At 41.4% G+C, this 19,595-nt stretch overlaps 1 protein-coding gene across 1 annotated transcript in view; it reads left to right on the top strand.

The window, feature by feature from the left end:
- Positions 1-4,865, top strand: part of LOC144695885 (glutamate receptor ionotropic, kainate 3) — a 549,188-nt gene extending 544,323 nt beyond the window's left edge. Inside the window, exons 15-16 of the mRNA XM_078566956.1 lie at positions 1,609-1,859; positions 3,788-4,865. Of these exons, the coding sequence (XP_078423082.1) occupies positions 1,609-1,859; positions 3,788-3,982 (446 nt within the window). The 3' untranslated portion in view covers positions 3,983-4,865. The remainder of the gene's footprint in view (positions 1-1,608; positions 1,860-3,787) is intronic.
- Positions 4,866-19,595: the final 14,730 nt, after the last annotated feature.

Here is a 19,595-nt window from a genome sequence, read left to right as displayed (position 1 = left end):
ATCTGTCTGCTGACTGCTATTTTAATTTTAATAAAATCTCTTGTGATACATAATCAGGTTGATAAAAATGATTGTACTCTTATTTTTTTACAACAGTTACTATCTAACAACACTATTAGTAATAGGTTAGCCACGCAGCCTGCTACAAGGTTAATGCAAAACAGTTTTAACTTATTGTGGTACTGATGATAAACATGTGGTATAACTCATTGTGCAAAGTCATTGTCCAAACTGCATATAAGAAAATGGAGCAAGGCTATCATGCATTGCTATGGCTTTGCACAAACATTAGTATAATCACAACCAGTGCAAAGGCAACATAAAAAGATTCTCAAGTGATTGTTATGATCTCTGTAGCGACCGATAACTTTTAAAAAGAAATTGGAATTTTCAGTCAATACCTGAAAGCAAGAAACAAGATTTTATGTTTTAAGACGATTACTGTAACAGAAGACTATTGACTCAGCACTATGTTTGTTGGACTTTAAACCACAGAACGGAATACCTTCCCTCCCTTTTTATTTTTAGCAAACTGGAAAAAAACATTTTACAGATATACATTAGAACACCCTTTAAGTAGACATCCAATTCTCCCAGAATCACTCTAAAATTATTCTTAGCTCCTGAGGGTTTACTTCATTATTTTTCTTTCTTAGCCAGGTAACTTCTAACCCCAGAACTGTCCTTCATGGTGAGAGTATTACTGGTGATCCTCCCTCTAGTACAAGTTAGGCAAATCTTTTAGCTTCATTTTTACTCCTCGCATATTTGTTCTTTTTAATCCAAGCGCGAACTTCCACCTATATTCCAGCATGGTGAACCATAGAGACTTCCAGCTTCTAGCTGCTCTCCCTCTGTCTCTCTCTTTCTCATGCGCTGACAGAATAACTGTGTCTATGATGTGAGGAAAACGTGTAACCCAATCTTTGCAATGGCTTCCTCTGCAGCCTCCCCCAGATCAACATGAATCACATGTGCTGGGTATCCAGTTAGAAATGCTGATTAGCTATCTTGAGACCCCCAACTTTCTTTCATCTTGGGACTAAATGGAGAGTTCAATGCACAACAGTTTACAACCCGACACTCTTAACACTTTTGTGGAACTTGGAAACCGTCAGTCTTCCCACCAGCACTGCAGCTGCCTTTGCCATTGTCTGCAAGTTTGAATACCTTGCACCTTTTTCCCAGTAAAGTAGTAAAACAATCGGTGTTTTCCTTTAATCTTTACTCTAAATTAAAGACACAATCCCAAAACATAATAATCTTATAAACCTCATTACCTGTAACATGACTGTCTACAATTGAATGAACGTCATTTGCAGCATCTTCAATCTTGACAAAGGGCCACTGCCCCATCAAATCTTCATTGTCATTAACATCGAACCAACATAATTGAGCGGAATGCAGAGCTGATGGTGACCCTGCCATTGCACCAGTCTCCAAAAAACACTATCTGTAGTATGACCACAGGCTAAATTTGAGATAAATTGCCTAACTGCAGGCAGCTACAAAGCGCTATTTCAAGATACACGGTAGTACCGTGTGCTTACACTCCAGATTTTTAGCTTGTCTTCATTGTTAATTTTTGTTTATCCCTCCGCTCCACAGGCTCACCATATAAAGAAAAGATAACCATTGCTGTCCTACAGCTTCAGGAGGACGGCAAGCTGCACATGATAAAAGAGAAATGGTGGCGAGGTAACGGCTGCCCTGAGGAAGAGAACAAAGAGGCCAGTGCCCTCGGGATTCAAAACATCGGTGGCATCTTCATTGTGTTGGCAGCAGGCCTCGTGCTGTCAGTGTTTGTGGCAATAGGAGAGTTTATTTACAAACTCCGAAAAACTGCAGAACGTGAACAGGTAAATAAGCAAAAATTAGTAATTTATACCTAATTACAGCACGGGGAAGCATACAGAATTTTATTCTTGATTCTGGTTTCTTCGTTTCCCTGGAAACACGATAGTTGTGATGCTATAACTTCCAATCTTACCCCAACTCTTGGTTGCCCATGGCAACATGACTGATTCATTAGACTCACAGGCAGCTGTCTGGATCTAGAACTTTCACCAGTGGTTCTCAAGTTTAAAGAAAAACATATGAAAATATCTCAGCTCTGACTATACATGGGCAGATATATAGCTATCCAATAGTGTTCCCTGTTTAAGCTTCTGATAGATGTGAGGCCCACGTCTGCCAGAGTACAGCAGATACATTATCAACCACACAGTAACATGAAACCGGTCAAACCCCTTGTTAGATCTCTGTTCTATGTTAAGCTCACTGGATACATTTTTGAAAAGGAAAGAAATAGGGACAGGGGAACAGGCAAAAAAAATAAAATTAGAATGTAAAGTCCAACTCAAGAGCTGTAACAGGCACTAGCCCAATGGACTTCACCATTGCTATAAATTTTATAATTTCACAACAAGTGACAGTTGTTTCACAATAAACAGGAGAAGTCAAAAATGGGTCAGAATGCGCCAGGGTGAAGCACCCCCTGATATGCTCTGCAATCTGGATTTTTCCTGTAAGAAAGAAACAGAGCAAATGACAGAGAGGAGATTTTAGACAATATTTAGGCAATATTGACGAGTGTTGTGAACTCGCTGTTATTTTCCCAGACAATTTTGAACCAATGTATTTGTTAAAGTTCTGGAAGAACTGTGCATTGCAAGTGAATGTTAGTGTAATTTAATGTTTTGTCATCCCAGCCAACTTGCCAAAGGACCACTTGAGCATTGCTGTATCACAACATTGTAATGAAGCACTGGCCTACACCTCTGGTCCTCCATATACAGAACTCTTCATTTCAATTCTGCTGTTGTGGACTATTCCTAATTGGAAATGAGCCACAGGAGGTAGAACAAAATAGTCTGCAGCTCTGTTAAATATTGTTACTTTAATAGCACTCTCTTAACCTGCTGTTTGGAAGCTGAGATGACCTTGCTTCTGTACAGCATTCCTTTGCCTTCATTTACTGAAGAGCAAGAAATGTATAACACTCAATTCCTTTAAACTTCTCAGAGGCTAGGATGCCTGCAAATACAGGCTTAGCAAAATCGTTCCAAACCCCAGATGTAAAAAATAATCTGAAACACAAAAACTACAATCAAGCAGGTTGAAAATGCCTGCAGATTCCTGGAGTCAACTCTGACTTGGATTTCATACATATGCTGTAAACTGGGTGAGATGTTTGCCCAGCCCAATAGACTAGTTAATAGTTGAGAACAATGCAAGCCACACTGATGATGAGGCAACTAATATTCATTGTGTAACATCTCAAAGGATGCAGAGATTTCATGAATGATATGACATATGAAAGGGGCAGCACTTGCCTGACATATGCCCAGTTCAGTGTTACCTTTCACACTGCATGTAGTGAGCCTGATACCAGTAATCCAATTGTTTATTTTTCTTGGTATGTTTTCTATTCATTCCCGGAATAATGGCATTACAAGCATGGCCAGCATTTATCGTCCATACCTATTTGCCCTTGAGAAGGTGAGCCATCCTATCTACTCCCACAGCACTGATAGGTTGGGAGATTGGACATTTTGATCAAATGATGATGAAGGATCATGATACATAACCACAGTTATGTAGATATAAGAAAGATATTTCTTTCTGTTACCATTTAATCCTATGATAAACTTTCATCATTCAAAATGGCCAGAGGCTATGCATGGGGCTTTTTACTCTAAATATTCCATTCATAACTTTATTCTGCTGAAAAATAAGATGGGCTGTAAAACTAGCATCACCAAATGTGTGACTGATATTTTCCCAGAGATCCTTGTGCAGCACCATGGCCCAGGAACTTCGGTTATCTCTCACGTGCCAGCGGCGAGTGAAACACAAGCCTCAGGCGCCAGTCATGGTGAAGACCGAGGCAGTAATCAACATGCACACATTCAATGACCGACGACTGCCCGGGAAGGACAACATGACCTGCAACACCGGGCTGACTCCGGTGTTTCCTTAGGAGATATGCAGTCTGTGCTGGGAGCAGAATAGGCGCGCTCTAGCACTGGAAGAGGAGAGAGGCTGGAGCTTTGTTTCAGAGACAGGGCCTGTCGGACGTCAAAGGTGTTTCAAAAGCGGCAAAACCCCAGAGCATGGACAGTGCAATATGCAACGCATGGAAAAAAAAAATAAAAACAGCACAAGGCTGCAGGTAGTGTTTCTGAAACTTGAAACAGAACAAACGAGGACATCAGACTCCAAACACTAAATGTGTGGGAAACTTCAGTGCTGATATATTGGAAGAAATAGAACCAGGCAGTGGGCAGCAAGGCCAAGGCAATAGAGGAAATGAAGTAGCAACAATGCAATTACACCTTGGTGGAAACCTCCAGCATGGCAATAACAGCATTCATTCTGTCAGCTACAAGTATTGACTCAGACAGGAGGCATCTATGGATATTGATTTCAAGAGTGCTGCACACAGTACGTTCATTCAAGGGTGCAGTTGACCATTTAACTCACAGCATGAAAAGTTGCTGTCATGTCTCGGCAGCTGTTACTCCTTTACCTTTTACCTCAGTGTTGCGCTTCCTTTCTGCCATTGAGAGAGACTAACAGACAGAGCTGGAAGTGAACGGTGCCTCCAGAGGACTGCGAGAGTGGGGGTGGGGGGAACAAAAATCAAAACGGAAAAGACTAAACAGACATCAAGATGACGAGCAGAGTATACAAAATGTAGTTGTTTTCATATTTTGTGTCCAGTTTTTTATCTAATTGTTTAATTTGTGCTTGATTAACAGAAAGAACAAATGGTAGTCTTTTTATGAAATGATGGTTTTGAAGGGATTTTACCATGTGAACAAAATTTTAATTCAGTAAAAATTACCAAAGAACTATCTGCTAACTAGAGGTACTCTGTCGAGTATGTGTTGTTTTTTTTTAAAAAAGTCCTTCGGGTTTGTTAATTTCTAATCTGCAATTTTAAGTTACCTACTAAATCACAGACAGCTTCCGGTCCATTGCGACTTACAACGTCCCCCACCTCCCATTGGATGGTTGGTTGGAGGTTGACCTAGGAAATGTACTGCACGCTTGGGACAGGCGATGCCAGCAAGAAACAAAAGAAACAGCCCTTTTGGCTGATGCCAGATTGAGCCATTCCAACCACATCTGACATGGTTGCATCCTAGCATGCTACTGCTGCCCAGATCTGAACAAGCTCACATAGAAGTCCAGGCTACAGTGGGTGTCATTGACTTAGCAAACCTTTAAGTTGAGCTCTTTGATATTTCACTGCACCCCTTTATTCCCAGTTCTTATTGTAAATGTTAAAACAGCTTATATTGTAATGCTGTCATAGGGGTAATTGTAAATGTTGGCATTTACAGAGTATACCATGGATTGAGTTTTTTGTTGTTAGTCAGAAACTCAAAGTGAGCATTCATTGACAAGACCTTTATTCTTCTTCTCAGTAATATGAGGAGGAGAGAAAGAGGTGGGGGAAGAAGACAGGGAGGGTGAGAGAGAGAGAGGGAGAGACAAAGAGAGATGGAGATAAAGATAAGGAGGGAAAGGGATACATGCAGCAACAGAATTTTGAGACAAAAAATCTTTCTAATTCTTTATCTTTGAGGCAAGTTCAGCTAATTGCTATGAGGGTTGACATTATCATTAAAATCCTAATCCCTTAACCCCTGCGCTGATCCATTAATAATGATTTTCATCCTTAATGATCTCACAAGCTTGAATAAATTGTGTATAATTTTCTTTTATTTTAATATTTGTTGATATAGTTCTATGCCATTTGAAATGGTTGTGTCCGGTTTCACATGTCACAGAAATAATAGTCTACCATGCATTTCCCACTTTGACAGACTGTACTTCTAAAGCTTCAGTGGACTCAGGAATTCTTACACATTATAAATTGGCTATTCTTTAAAGAGGCCAATAAATAAAATTGTCTTTAAAAATGCATCTCTCTTAATGGTGAAATGCACTGATCTTTGTGAACCTGAATGATATGTACTAGGGTCCACGCTCTGTGCTGTGCTAGTGAATTTCATGTGGTGTTGTAGTGGAGACCTATAATTGGCCTCCCCACCACCCCACACCCCAACCCCCTGCCAAATCCCTTTGACTCTTAAGGAGAACATTAAACCTGGATTCTCATACCTGGCTAATTGGGTCATGCTGGAAAGCCTCACTTGTGTGAATATTGGGTCAGGCTTGGCTGCAATGCCAATGATCAGTAAATCACTGGAATTCACTGTTTCAGATCACACATGAGGCTTAGCCATTAAGTTATGGTACAGCAGTGTGATCAGCATGTGTTAATCCAGAGCATTCAAGAGAAGAGGATTGAAACATGGGTTAGGAAAGGGAGAAAAGTAACCTCCTTTCAGCACTGCATCATTTAAAATATTAATTTGAAAAATAAAGGTACTCATTGAAACCCACAATGACATAGGGGATGTTGAGACAATCTTTCTAGCACACATGTCAATGGTTTCACTTTCCAATCAAAAATAAGGCCTGTTTCATGATCTTAAAGCTGTACAAGAGAACAGAATATTGTTCTGCTTTCATCAGACATTGGCACACTGCACAGCAAGTTGTATTACTTTGTTGAACTTTAGAACAATGTCTACATTAAAAAATAATGGGTGTGCAGATCACACCAGGCTGAGTGGAGGATGAGCCCATTAATCTTTCAGAGTGCTCTCACACGCTGTAGCAGGACAGTGTACATGTAGTCCATTATTAGTATTCAATCACAGCTTAAAGGTTCTTTGAGTTTGAGTGTAATACATCTCTTATAAGTATTTTGTAATGGTTTTAGTGATTGATTGCAGCTCATACAAGTTCCCCTCCATTCAACACTTCCTCTCATGCAGAAGCATACATACACTCATATGTACATATATTCACAACTTGTGTTTAATTCCAGTATGAAGTCACATAATTATTGTCAGTATCGGTGAATCTTTCAACCAATCATCTCGAAGCCAATCATTTGAATATGAGTAAGCTGTAAAGGCAAAATAAAACCTTTTTTTCCATTATTTTCAATTTTCTTTATTCTCATTATCTGCACCAGCTGTTGTGTGACTCACTGGAGGTCTTTGTTCCATTTATACTGTCCTTATACAAAGGCTGTGTTCGCATACAGGTCCTTGACAGGTCTGCACAGCACTTTAATATTAAAATACAATGTTTTCTTCCAGATGGCAGTCAACAGATATAAGAATGTGAAACCAGTATCCTATTGAGGCGTGTAGGATTAAATCTAATGGTTCTGATAAAATAATCAAAATGGTAATAGAAAGGAAACACAAGTCAAATTATAGTTTCCCAAAGTTTCTTTAGGGGAGGATTTTCTCCCTGTCAGGGAGGGTGATCGGCTACACGCCGCCATTTTACGTGGGCGAGCCAATTAAGGCCCGCCAGTGTGATGCGCACCTGGAAGTGCTGAGCGCTCCCTGTGCAGGAGTGGAGGAGGGGGTGGTGGTTGCCTGAGTCAGGGCCTGCGCTCTTTCGCGTGCATGCGTGCAAAAGAGCGCAGAAATCTCCCAGAGGTAGCTCAGTTTAAGTGCAAAAAAATTTAATAAAGGAAAGGAAAAATATTAAGATGTGTCCCCTCATGTGAAACTGTTACATGAGCTGGGACATGTCGATTAATTTTATTAAAAATTTTTACAAGACTTTAAAAACCATCATGAAACCTCATCCTGCCCGTGGATGAGGTTCCATGAAAAATGCGAAGGCTGCCTGGGCTCTTCGCCTGCCCAACAACCTTAAGGTTGGACGGGCAGCTCAGTTTATTGATTTAATTGATATTTAAATGGCCTTAATAGGCCTTTGATAGTTCGGCAGGCATGCAGCCGACTCGGGTGCGCGCCCGCCGAACTGAAAATCTGAATGACGCGCGGTGATGCCCGAAGTCAGCACGCATCATTTTATGCCTCAGCGAGCGGGCCCCACCCCCGCTCACCGAGCCGAAGATTCTGCCCTTAAAGTTTAGATTACCTGCCAACCCACTCACTCCCAACTCATGTGTTCCTCAGGTTCTCCATAACCTGTATCTTGGGTGTTTCAAACAAAAGAGCCAAATTTGAAACTTTAGCTTTCTCTGTTGCTTCAAGGGAAAACTCACTCACGGTTGCTGGTGTTAAGGCATCAAAAACTGCTTTTATTTGAATTTTTCTACAAGTATGCCATTCAGACATTTACAATCCAGGGGGTTTCTCCACTAAATTCATCTTTAGAAACAATTGGATTAGAACTTGCTGTCGAGTCATGGACCTTTTTGGTTGGCTCTGGTTGGTATGGAAAGCAAAACTTCTCAACAGGGACAGGCTTTTGTTGTGAATAATGAAGCTTATCATTACTCAGATGCATTTTCCTTACTGTGTTAGAATTAATTAATTAAGAAGGTACATTATACAAACATTTACAGATTTTAAAAGCCAACTCAAAGTAAAATATCAACAGAAGCCTCAAAAAAAAGTTGGAATGACTGCCAGTACCTGGGCTCATGCCCAAAGTACTTGTGCTATCTCACCTCCCTTGCTTAAATGCTTGCAATAAATCTATTTCAGTTGTTAAATACTAAATGTTCCCAGTAACTGATGGTTAATCTGGATTAACATTTCACACCCATTGGCAGGCGAATAAAACATTTAGAAACAATTCTTTTTCTGAATTTTTCAGATTTAGATAGGGGTTCTGGGTAATTTACCAACCACTCTATGTTGAAGAAGATTCATCCACTTTGGTTTAGTTGTCTTGTTTTATGTACTTTTTTAACAGTTCAATTTTGTCCCCTATCAATGTAATAAATCAACATGACAAAGATGTTGTGCATGGTGATATGTTTGTTGATTTTAAGTGCAGGAACAAAGTAACTGCTTATAATTGAAAAATCATCAGAAGATGCAATAGTTTATTTTTGGTTATTCTTTGAGTGTACAAGTTGACCAATGTTCCAATTAATGTTTTGTTCCAGTCGTGCTAAGAGTTGGCCTTTAGAATCATGAAGTTTAAGACTGTGGTTAACTAAATTTGTGACACTGCACATCATACAGGAGCTGATCTGGTTCTACTCAGAGCCTGCAAACTTAACCAGAGGAGTAGTAAGGCTCAAAAAGACTGTACTGTATAGGGTAGGGAAATTACTTAATTGCCATGAAGTAAAGTACAAGAAACACTAAAAGGATTAATTAGAAGCATCTAATACATTGTTGTATTACAACTCGCCTAACTTTACACTTATCAGTAAAGATTCCATCTTCACTTGCAGACTGCTTCATTGAGTGGCCAAAATCCAAATATTTCAGATTTATGCTCCCTATTTTATGTGACATTACAGACACTGGTTGCTGCCCCTCAACAAGAAAAATGCTGTGAAGCTTATGAGACATGTGAAAGCTATTTTAAAATTGTGGAAAGAAATCTTGCTGCAAAATTATTTGATTTATGGTGAATGCAGACAAGTTTGGTGAATCTGAGAGGCAAAATGCTTCATTAATGGCAAGTTTTTCAGATGGTTAAATTGCCAAAGGAAGACTGTGGAAGCAATTTCCACTTGCCAAGGCTGTTGCCTACCACCTAGAGCTCTTGCTTATTAGATATAGGTCTACAGTGTACACCTGACTTATATTAAGTTGAGTGAAATTGAGTAAAAATTAGGAAACTAATAAATATTAAATGCAGAACGCCAGAGTACCTGAACCATGATAGTCTCATAACACAGGCTTTAGAATGTAATAAAATAGGAGTATACTTGGAAGCTCTGATTATATAAATCATAATATTGATGCTTTGGTAGTTATCAGTGACATCAGAAGCTCTCAGTGGCGATTAAACACACTCCAGTCTCCTTTGGATATAATATTCATTGGCCTGTTGTATTGTGTTGGAAAATCTTTCTTTATGTAAGACAGGTACCAGAGCAAGCAGTGATGACAGCAAGTTGTGATATGGCAACTATGATTTGAATAGTTGTGATAAAGTTCATGTTGTAAGTGAATAGCAGATGAGTGGAAAATAAAGGGGTCCGATGAATTAGTTTCAAACATAGGTAGTCAGTCTCAGTGACATAAAAAGTTGTGAGGATATGAAAATTCAAAAGGCTGTTCTTCAATGTTGTCAAATAGGTGTGATCTGAAACCCTCCAATGGGAAGAACCATAGTGTATCAGAATCTGCTGGTGAGTCCTGTAAACGGTTCTTGCACTTTACTATTTGACGGTAAGAAATTCTTATAGTTTGCCCCACCGTCCTGCTACAAATCTTTCTTAACCTCACAACTCTCCTGGTTACAGGGAAAAACCTTGGTCTCAGTTTCACTATTGCTGCTTTTTTTGCTGACCACCAGACAGGAGTCTGGAGATAACTCTTCCCCCAGTGCTTCTGCATTCCTCAAGAAGAGTCACCTGGCTTCCACTCAAATGTCTTTGTTGAAGCACAGCACCTGGTGATTTGTTAACTCAGTCAACTTGTGCAGTTGATCCCATGCGTTAGGGCTCTGTAGCCTTGTGTGTTGCCATTCCATTGTACTGCGGCTTGGTGCCACATTCCTAACCATGTCACACTTACTTGTCATCGTTAATCAGAGCGTTTGTCATTACATGAGATGGCAAAAATTTCAAAGGTCACTCTGGTTTGATCAAACTATCGTTTCCTCTTGGGTTTTTTCGAAGTCAGTATAGTGCTGGACACTTATAATCAATTTCCTTCTTGTGCTTTTGAAAGGAGTACAGTGACGGAATTTTCTCAAGTAGCATTGTCTTCCAGAATTCCTTCTTAAAAACAGACTGCTTTGTAATTTATTTAAAAATATAAACCAATATAATAAGAAAAGCAGCTGAGATTGCAACAAAGTAACTATAAAGAGATTCAGGCATTGAAGATCTACCTGACAAAACAGGGCAAGAGGAAGCAATACTGATTACAATGCCCTTGGTATTGAAAACAAACAATGATACCAGCAACACAAATTCAATGAAGCCGTGAGTAATGGATTGAAGGATCAAGGGAGAAGGGAAAGATCATGTCAATAGATGCTACCTTGGGCGTCACACAGGGTGATGGTGAAGCCAATAGCAAATAGGTCAAGTTAAATAAAAATAGATTTAAAATCCATACCAACTTACAATAGGCATTTGAAAAGATGCTTCCAATTTAAAGTTGTTTGAGGCTGTTACTTGAAGCCTGGCCTTTATCTCACAGCAAGGGTCACCATCTTAAATGGTTTCAAAGTAAAAATCTGGTTTTGTTGGGCATATGGATAGGGCATTATTGACAGCCAGTAATTTTAATCAATGAAAACTCTATGGTATCCATTTTATGTATGTGCACATTTCAAAATGACATGCCCCCTGTACAGCCTGGACAGGGCAAAAGGTGACACCCCTGGTCACAGTGCCCTCTCCTCATCCTTCCCATGGAAAACAGTGTATCTTAACCACAACCATTAAGAAATGCTTATTGGTTTTTAATGTTTCAAAAATACCTAGAAAGAGAAAGTGAGGAAATCTCTTAAATGGGAGTTCTCCTATATAACAATGAGATTGTTAAATTTGTGGTTAAAATATAATGACATGTAAATGTATCCAACTCAAAATCCATTGCTGATACCCCAGCCCAGAAAACACCTTAGAAACAGCAACTCTGATCAGAAAGTCATTTGTAGGAGCATAATTGTCGTAACCTTGAGAAAAAGTTTATTTTTAGAAAGAATGCTTAAGAATAATGTGTAAACCTGCATCATTCTTCCATTTACTTAAACAAGCAAATACTAGTATTTCTGACATGATTAAGCTAGGTCTCAATTTAGTAAACTATTTTCCCTTTAAAAGGTTGACTAGCTGTTGGAAAAAATATAAGTTTATCAATGGTTTAGAATACCATCCCCCCAGGCTTTCCTTTCTAGTACCTGGGCTCCAGTCACACAGGAGCTATGAAGGCCTCTGTCCACAGGATGATAGGCAAAATGTGTTAGACCAGTTTCAACCCAGATTTGTGCTAAATCATCATTTCCACTCCTAGAAGCTAGAAGTAAGTAGAGTAATGGAATAAAGACTTTAACACTGGTATTTTATGCCACTTGGTTGAGGAAGTTTTAACCTAAACCTTATACAGACTGAGAGGGCTTGAGGCTGACCGTTTATGTTGCTGTCTGCTTTGAGATAGGTCATCAAACTGTGTCCCTAAAAAACAGATCTGACTTTAAAGTACAAACTAGGGAAGCTGTATATTTTCCCAAACTATATTCATTGGATACATGGATACATAGGGCTGTATTTTCCCCTTGCCGGGGGGGGGGGGAGGTTGATGGGCGGGCGCACCGTTATTTTACGTGAGCGGGCCAATTAAGGCCCACCCAGCGTGATGTCCGCACGGAAGCACTATGCGTTCCCTGAACGGGCTGGGGGGGGGGTGGATAGAATCCCAAAACCGAGAGTGTGCTCTTTCACGCATGCGCACGAAAGCACATTCATCTCCCTGAGGCTAAGTGCTGCCTCAGGGAGATTGGCTCTAAATGTGAAAAAAACAAAAATAGAAAAATAAAATTTCCCTTGCATGTCCCTTTATGTGACAATGTCACATGAGTTGGAACATGTCCATAATTTTCACAAAACCTTTATTTAAATTTTTAAAATCCCTACATGAAACCTCATCCTGCCCGTGGATGAGGTTTCATGTTTTTTCTAGTTCCTGCCGGGGCTCCTGGCCTACCTGCCAACGTTAAGGTTGGACGGGCAGGTCCTTTAATTACTTAATTGACCCTGTCGATGGCTTCAATTGGCCATTGACAGGTTGGCGGTCACGCAGCTGATTTTGCTGCACTCCTGCCTTCCTGAAAATTTAAATGGAGCACAGTGACGTCGGGAGTTTCCCCCGACGTCACCGTGCATCATTTTACATGTCGGTGAGTGGGCCCCACCCCCACTCGCCGACTCGTATAATTCTGCCCATAATCATCTAAAAAGCCCAAAGTTTCCTTTTTTGGTTGCAAGTCAAATCACCTAATATCCATGTTATCCAAAAAAGTCCCTTAATAATTTCTATACATGAACTCCATTAAGAATTAAAGTCTAATTTACAATTATACCAATTTCAATGAAATGAATCTAGGCTGAATGCATCAAATGACTGGATTTGATCCCTGCAGTTTCATATAAGAAATTATATCAGGTTCAGAAGTGTCTGTCTTCAGTCATTGTTCAGTGGGCTTATTACAGACTAAAGCTGTATCTTGCCTACATAAACTGCCCTAATTAGATTATAAGAAAGGCCTGGATATTAACAGGAGCAATTTACATAGGTGGTTGGCAGCAGAGTTTCTGACAGGTGCCCAGAAGCCGATGATTTTCCTATATGCTGTATGCATGCATAGCCCTTTGGCCTTAACAGGTTCCATATCCAGAAGTCAGCCTTGATTGACAGGCTTGGCTTGAAGTCGGGTGGAGGAATTTCCAAAGCAGGCTGCAGAGCTTTACGGGGGGTGGGGGGTTGGGGAGGGGTGGCGGCTGCGGGGTGGGGGTGGGGGAGCACTCCTGTTCCAGCTGGCTTACCAGCAGTGCTTTGAAGGCATGTAGCTGGCCCCCAAAGCTGCACTCACTTCCCCTCGGTTGCTGGGTATCGAGGCCTCGGAAAGCCAGCAACGCAGGTTAAATCAGAGGCTGCCAGACTGAATAAAATTAGCTGAATTGCCAAATCGCCTCCTTGGAGGGGTTGGCTGCCTGCCACCTGTTCCACCTCCACTAAACTGGGAAGTGAGCAGGTTGGGGGCAGTGTGAGATAATGGTTGAGATTTTTTTTTAAATTTTGACCTCTGACCTGGCCCTCATCCACCCTCATTTTTAGGTGCTAAAATCAAGCTCAATGTATCCGTTTATAGCTACTCAAAAGCATTGACACATAGATCAGTAAATGGAACATATGTGGTACCACCGAACTATACATGACAGCCGTTATCTTGGTCTGTGCTTAGATACCTTCGGCTGGAGTTTCACTATTGACGTAGGTAGATTGAGTGGGAAATGTTCCCATTCGGCAGACCCGCCTCAGTTTAAAGGGCCCGGTTAGATCCAATTTTTATTCTGGGAAGGCGGAGGTGGGATCGAGTTGTGCCTGTTGACCTTGGAAACAGATCCTAACAGCCACAGGTGTGGGCGAATGCTGAGACAGGCTGGTTAGCTGACCAGCCTCAGTTCTCTGGGATTTGGCATGAGTTGTTTTAAAAGCTGTTAGGCCCTCTAGCCCTCACCCCTCACATTCCCTCAACCCCCACCCCACCCATCCCCATGACCCTCCATGCCAACTCATGCCCCCAACCCACCTTCCCATGGCTCCCCCATGTCAATTTGTGTACCCACCGACCCTCCCCATGTCCCCATTTACTCCCATGGCCCCTCCATGTCAACCCATGCCCTCATATCCACCATGGTCACTCACCCCTAATCTGCCTCCATAGCCACTCACCCAGTATCCACCATGGGCAGACCTCAGGAGCCATATGGAGATGAAAGAAATAAACTTCTAACAATCTGATACAGCTCTCGTTCATAGACGCTCGATAGTGAAAAACTTCCATTCATGAAACCCATTCAATGCTTTTAAATCTCCTATAAAAAAAACTTCTATTCAGACCCAACATTAATTCAGCTAATCTTTAATAGTCTCATTAAATTGTCAATCAAACTGTGAACTCAGAAACCTGCTAAGATATTTCAAGCTTTTGGAACTCAGCCAGGCATTCATAATAATATACCAATTGCCCTTGGTAAATATAAGCAAAATCTCTTGAAACTGCATGAATGGATGGTAATCTTTTCTGAACTCACATCAGATGGCCTGTCAATCAAAGCAGTGCAACCGAGGTTTCTCTTCAACTTTCACTGACTGCTTCAGCCTGCTTTTTTCATGTTTGAAGGAGAGTTAAAAAAAATCTCTGACCATGACACCTAAACAGATATTATCTGCCCTTAAAGAGAGTTTATCTCTACTCCTTCAATTTATGACTCCTACATTGCAGGTTAAGGCCCTTGGAACAGTCAAAATAGGGTCTGTTTGAACTCAGCACTAAGTTCAACTGGCCCTGCTGAGTTCAGATTTCCCTCCTGTGTGAATCACACTTTCCCCCCTCCCAGCAAAAAATTAGATCTGTCAGAAATGGGGGTGAGACTTTCATATCTGGGTCCCACCCTTCATTTTTAAAAATCCATGGCACCTTCCCTACTATGTAAAATTCCAGTCTCTTATTTCAAACAAGACTAGACTAGAAACAGAACCATTTTTAAAAAGCTGTATTTCCACTTGCTACGTACTAAGTGACTCTGACAGGAAAGCTTGTGTTTGTGGATTATTAGTTGATGACAGGCCTCCTGTCTCCACTGTCTACTAGGCCATCAAACTCATAGATTAGGATTATACATAAAGAGGGTTGTAGCTGATGCCTTTGGAACTGTGCCCCATGAAAGGCTTTCCCTCCAACCACGCCACTCCTCTTCAAACGTTTGGAGGCTTTTGTTATGTATTGAATGTCTTATTGAGCTTGCCGTACTTGGCAGCCAGGCATTGTGGGATCACAGAGTCCATGTTTGTTTTGTTTAGTTCGGTCGCTGCAGTCAATAAAGAAGCAACTTGTTCAACCACCTCTGTGCCTATGTGAGTATTTATCAATCACTAAAAGGTTATTGGCAGTACCAATAGTTAAACATAACAAATTGCCAATGAGGACGATGGACCTTTGCTGTATGCCACTCAAAAATGAAAACTACAGTGAAACAGCTAGTGAAAGAAAATTACTAGTTTAAAAAAAAGCACGTCTGCCGATACTCCCAAGGTTCAAAAACAACAAAGTCTCTGTAGAGCTAAATAACAAAATGAATTGCTGCTGCTCTGCAGATTAAAGAAAAAAAGGCAACCAGAGCAGGGAGCAGTCCAGCAGCTCTGGGTTTAAAGAATAAATGGCCCTAATCCGACCTGCTGAGAAGTCTCCCGGAGCGCTCCCGAAGTTTTTAAAAAAAAACCAAAGTGGATTTTGAACAGCAGAAGTAAAAAGAAAGAACTAGTCAGCGGAGAAAGTGCTGCAGTAATTAATATTTTTTTCAAGCGCTTAAGGATAAGAGACCCACTATTGCGGGGATCCCAAGAAAAGCGCAAGAAAACTACGACAGCAGGGCCGATGACTGCAGACAGCCCCCAAAGTCCCAAAACAGGACCAAATGGGAAAAGGAAAGAACCCCCGAGAAAATAAGTGCTCTTACCTTGAAAGATTTAAAAAGTTTAGAAAAGGAGGCCCACGATCACTGAGAGCCCGCCTAAAGCAAAAAAACACAGGAAAAAGCATTGAGACGTAACCAGCAGCTGCTGATAGCCTGAGTTTAAAAAAGGAGTACTATCTTAAAGATGTAACAGCATTTAAAGTGATAACTACAAAAAAAGGAAACAACAGTAAATAAAAAGTAATTGACATAGAAGAGAAATTTTAAAAGGTGGAAAATGGCTACACTGCCTGGACCTATGGGACATTTTGATGAGACTTTGGAATAGTGGAGCTCCTACACTGAATGTTTTGAGTTTTTTGTCCTTATAAATGGAATTGAAAATGATAGAAAGGTGGCAACTTTCTTAAGTGTGATAGAAGCTAAAACATTTGGCTTACTAAGAAGCTTGGTGCAGCCTGAGAAACCTGGCACAAAACCATATGAATACATGGTAAAAGTTCTGGAGATGCATTTTTACCCTAAGCTGCTTGTCATAATAGAAAAATTTAGATTCCACAAAAGAAACCAAGAAGAGGAGGAAACAATTGCACAGTATGTCACAGTACTTAAAAAGCTCACTGAACACTGTGAATTCAAGGAAGGACTGAATGATACCCTACATGATAGGTTGGTCTGTGGCCTTCATACTGAAGCAATCCAGAAATGCCTCCTGACAAGAGGCTAACCTCACTTTGCAGAAAGCCATAGAGATTGCAGTTTCCATGGAGCTGGCTGTAAAAGAAGCACAGCAGCTCAAGTGCATCAACTCGAGTGCATAATGTGACAGTTGAGTGTTTACACAAGATAGTAAGCAGCTGAGAAAGTTATCGTTGTAGAAAGCCTGGTCATCATCCATCTGCAGAGACCTTGAATGCCAACAGTGTGGTAAGAAGGGACACATTGAGTGTGCCTGTAAAAACAAAAAAGTAGCAGTGAATCAGAAAGGCAATCCAGAGGAAAAGGAATCTGCCGTCTGGCGCAACAAGAAGAAAAATCTGCATTTCGTACAGCAGGAACGGGAAGGCCAGAGTGACACCGAGTCCAAAGAAGAACGGCCACTCGGCATCTTGTCAGTGGCAGGTGGTTCACGGGGCTACTGGGTAACACTCAAGCTGGAGGGCCGACCAATACGTATGGAACTGGATACAGGGGCAGCAGTTTCTCTAGCCCTAGATGCTGTGTATAAGGAGAAACTTAAACATCTTCCCTTGACGCCTGCAAAAATCATTCTGAAAACATATACAGGGGAATCTGTACCTATGATGGGCAGAATGGAAGTTAAAGTGGAACTAAATGGACAGACTGCTAAGCTACCACTGTTTGTGGTGAAAGACTACCCAGCTTTAGTTGAACAGTCATGGCTTGAGAAGATCTGGTTAAACTCGGGAGAAGTACACAGCATTGCAAAAGAAGAAACTGGTCTGACAGCTGTTATTAAACAAATGCTGTTGTTTTCCAAGGAGATTTGGGAAGCATGAAGGGAATCGCCGTAAAATTGAATGTCAAAGCTGACTCTCAACAAAAATTTCTAAAGGCCAGAACCATGCCTTATGCCATATGACCAAAAGTCGAAGCTGACCTGGAATGTCTGGTCAAGATAGGAATCATGGTACCTGTCGCCCATAGCAAATGGGCAACACCCATCGTTCCAGTGCTCAAGAAAGACGGCTTCATACGCATCTGTGGAGATTTCAAGGTTACTGTTAACCCTGTGTTGTGTGCTGAATATCCACTTCCCCATATTGAGGACCTTTTTGTTGGACTGACTGGTGGACAGAAATTCAGCAAAATAGATCTATTCCAGGCCTACTTACAAATGCACATTGATGAGAAGTCACAAGACACAAGGGACTGTACCGATATTGCTGTTTACCTTTCGGAATAACATCAGCTCCAGCCTTGTTTCAGAGGACCATGGACCAGATCCTGACTGGCTTGCCTGGAGTTCAGTGCTACCAAGGTGACATCTTGGTAACGGGCAAGACTGATGAGGATCATCTCAAGAACTTGGATGCCACCCTACAAAGACTAGCGGAGTATGGCCTACAGGTTTGCAAAGACAAATGTTTTTCAGCCCTCTGTGAAATATTTGGGGCACGTCATTGATGCTGATGGGCTTCACAAAGCACCCTCCAAGTTCAAGGTTATTGTGGATGCTCCAGCTCCTCAGAATACCAGCCAGCTTCGCTCATTCTTAGGGCTACTCAATTATTACAGGAGATTTATTCCGCAGCTGGCAACCCTGCTGAAGTTCCTGCATGAGCTTCTGTGTCAGAACAAAGCCTGGAAATGGACAGAAGCCGGTGATGTTGCGTTGAAGAAGGCTAAAGCAGCGTTGACAGATTCCGAGGTACTGATGCACTTTGACCCCTCCTTACCTCTACAACTTGTTTGTGATGCATTGCCTTACGGAGTTCGGGCTGTGTTCACACATAATGCTCTCAGGTGTGGAGAGGCCCATAGTGTTCGCTTCACGGGCTTTAAGCAAAGCAGAGAGCCAATACGCTCAAATCGAACGCAAAGCACAGGGAATCATTTTTGGATTCCGGAAATTTCACCAGTACCTGTTTGGACAGAAATTCACACTGCTGACTGACCATCGACCACTCACCTCAATATTCGGTCCACACATAGGAATCCCTTCTTTAGCTGCAAGCAGAATGCAGCATTAGGCACTGATGTTGAGTGCTCACACATATAACATCAAATATCGAAAATGTACTTTGCATGTCAATGTGGATGGCCTTTCGAGGCTGCCCCTACCAGTCAGCCATGTGGACACTGCTCAGAAAAAGCATTTTCTACTTTGTACATGTGGAGAACACGCCCTTCACTTCATTTCAAATCAAGAAGGCCACTCGAGTGGACCCAACATTGCCCAAAGTCATGGACCTTGTGATGCATTGCAACTCTTCCCCAATCTTCCAAGTCTTACCTGACTCTCATCCTTACATTTCCAGGAGGATGGAATTATCAATCATTTCAGGATGTTTGCTTTGGGGCATGCGAGTTATTATTCCACCAACATTGAGGAAGCGACAGTTGGACCAATTGCATGTTGGACACTGGAATAGTTCACATGAAAGAGATTGCAAGAAGCTACTTTTGGTGGTCTAGTCTAGACCAAGACTTTGAAGTCAAGGCAAGATCTTGTCCTTCGTGTCAGAGTGTGAGAAACATGCCTCAACTGGCACCCTTCATCCGTAGGATTGGCCAGAAAATTGGCAGCGCATCCATGTTGATTTTGCTGTCCATCTGAAGGAACAATGTTCATGGTGGTTATGGATACTCATTCCAAATGGCCAGAAGTGTCTGTGATGTCCTCTACTACAGCTGAAAGTACAATTCAGAGGCTAAG

This window comes from Cetorhinus maximus, chromosome 21 (genome assembly GCF_964194155.1).
Source record: "Cetorhinus maximus chromosome 21, sCetMax3.hap1.1, whole genome shotgun sequence".
NCBI classification, from domain to species: domain Eukaryota; kingdom Metazoa; phylum Chordata; class Chondrichthyes; order Lamniformes; family Cetorhinidae; genus Cetorhinus; species Cetorhinus maximus.
This window is presented reverse-complemented; position numbering and strand designations above follow the sequence as displayed.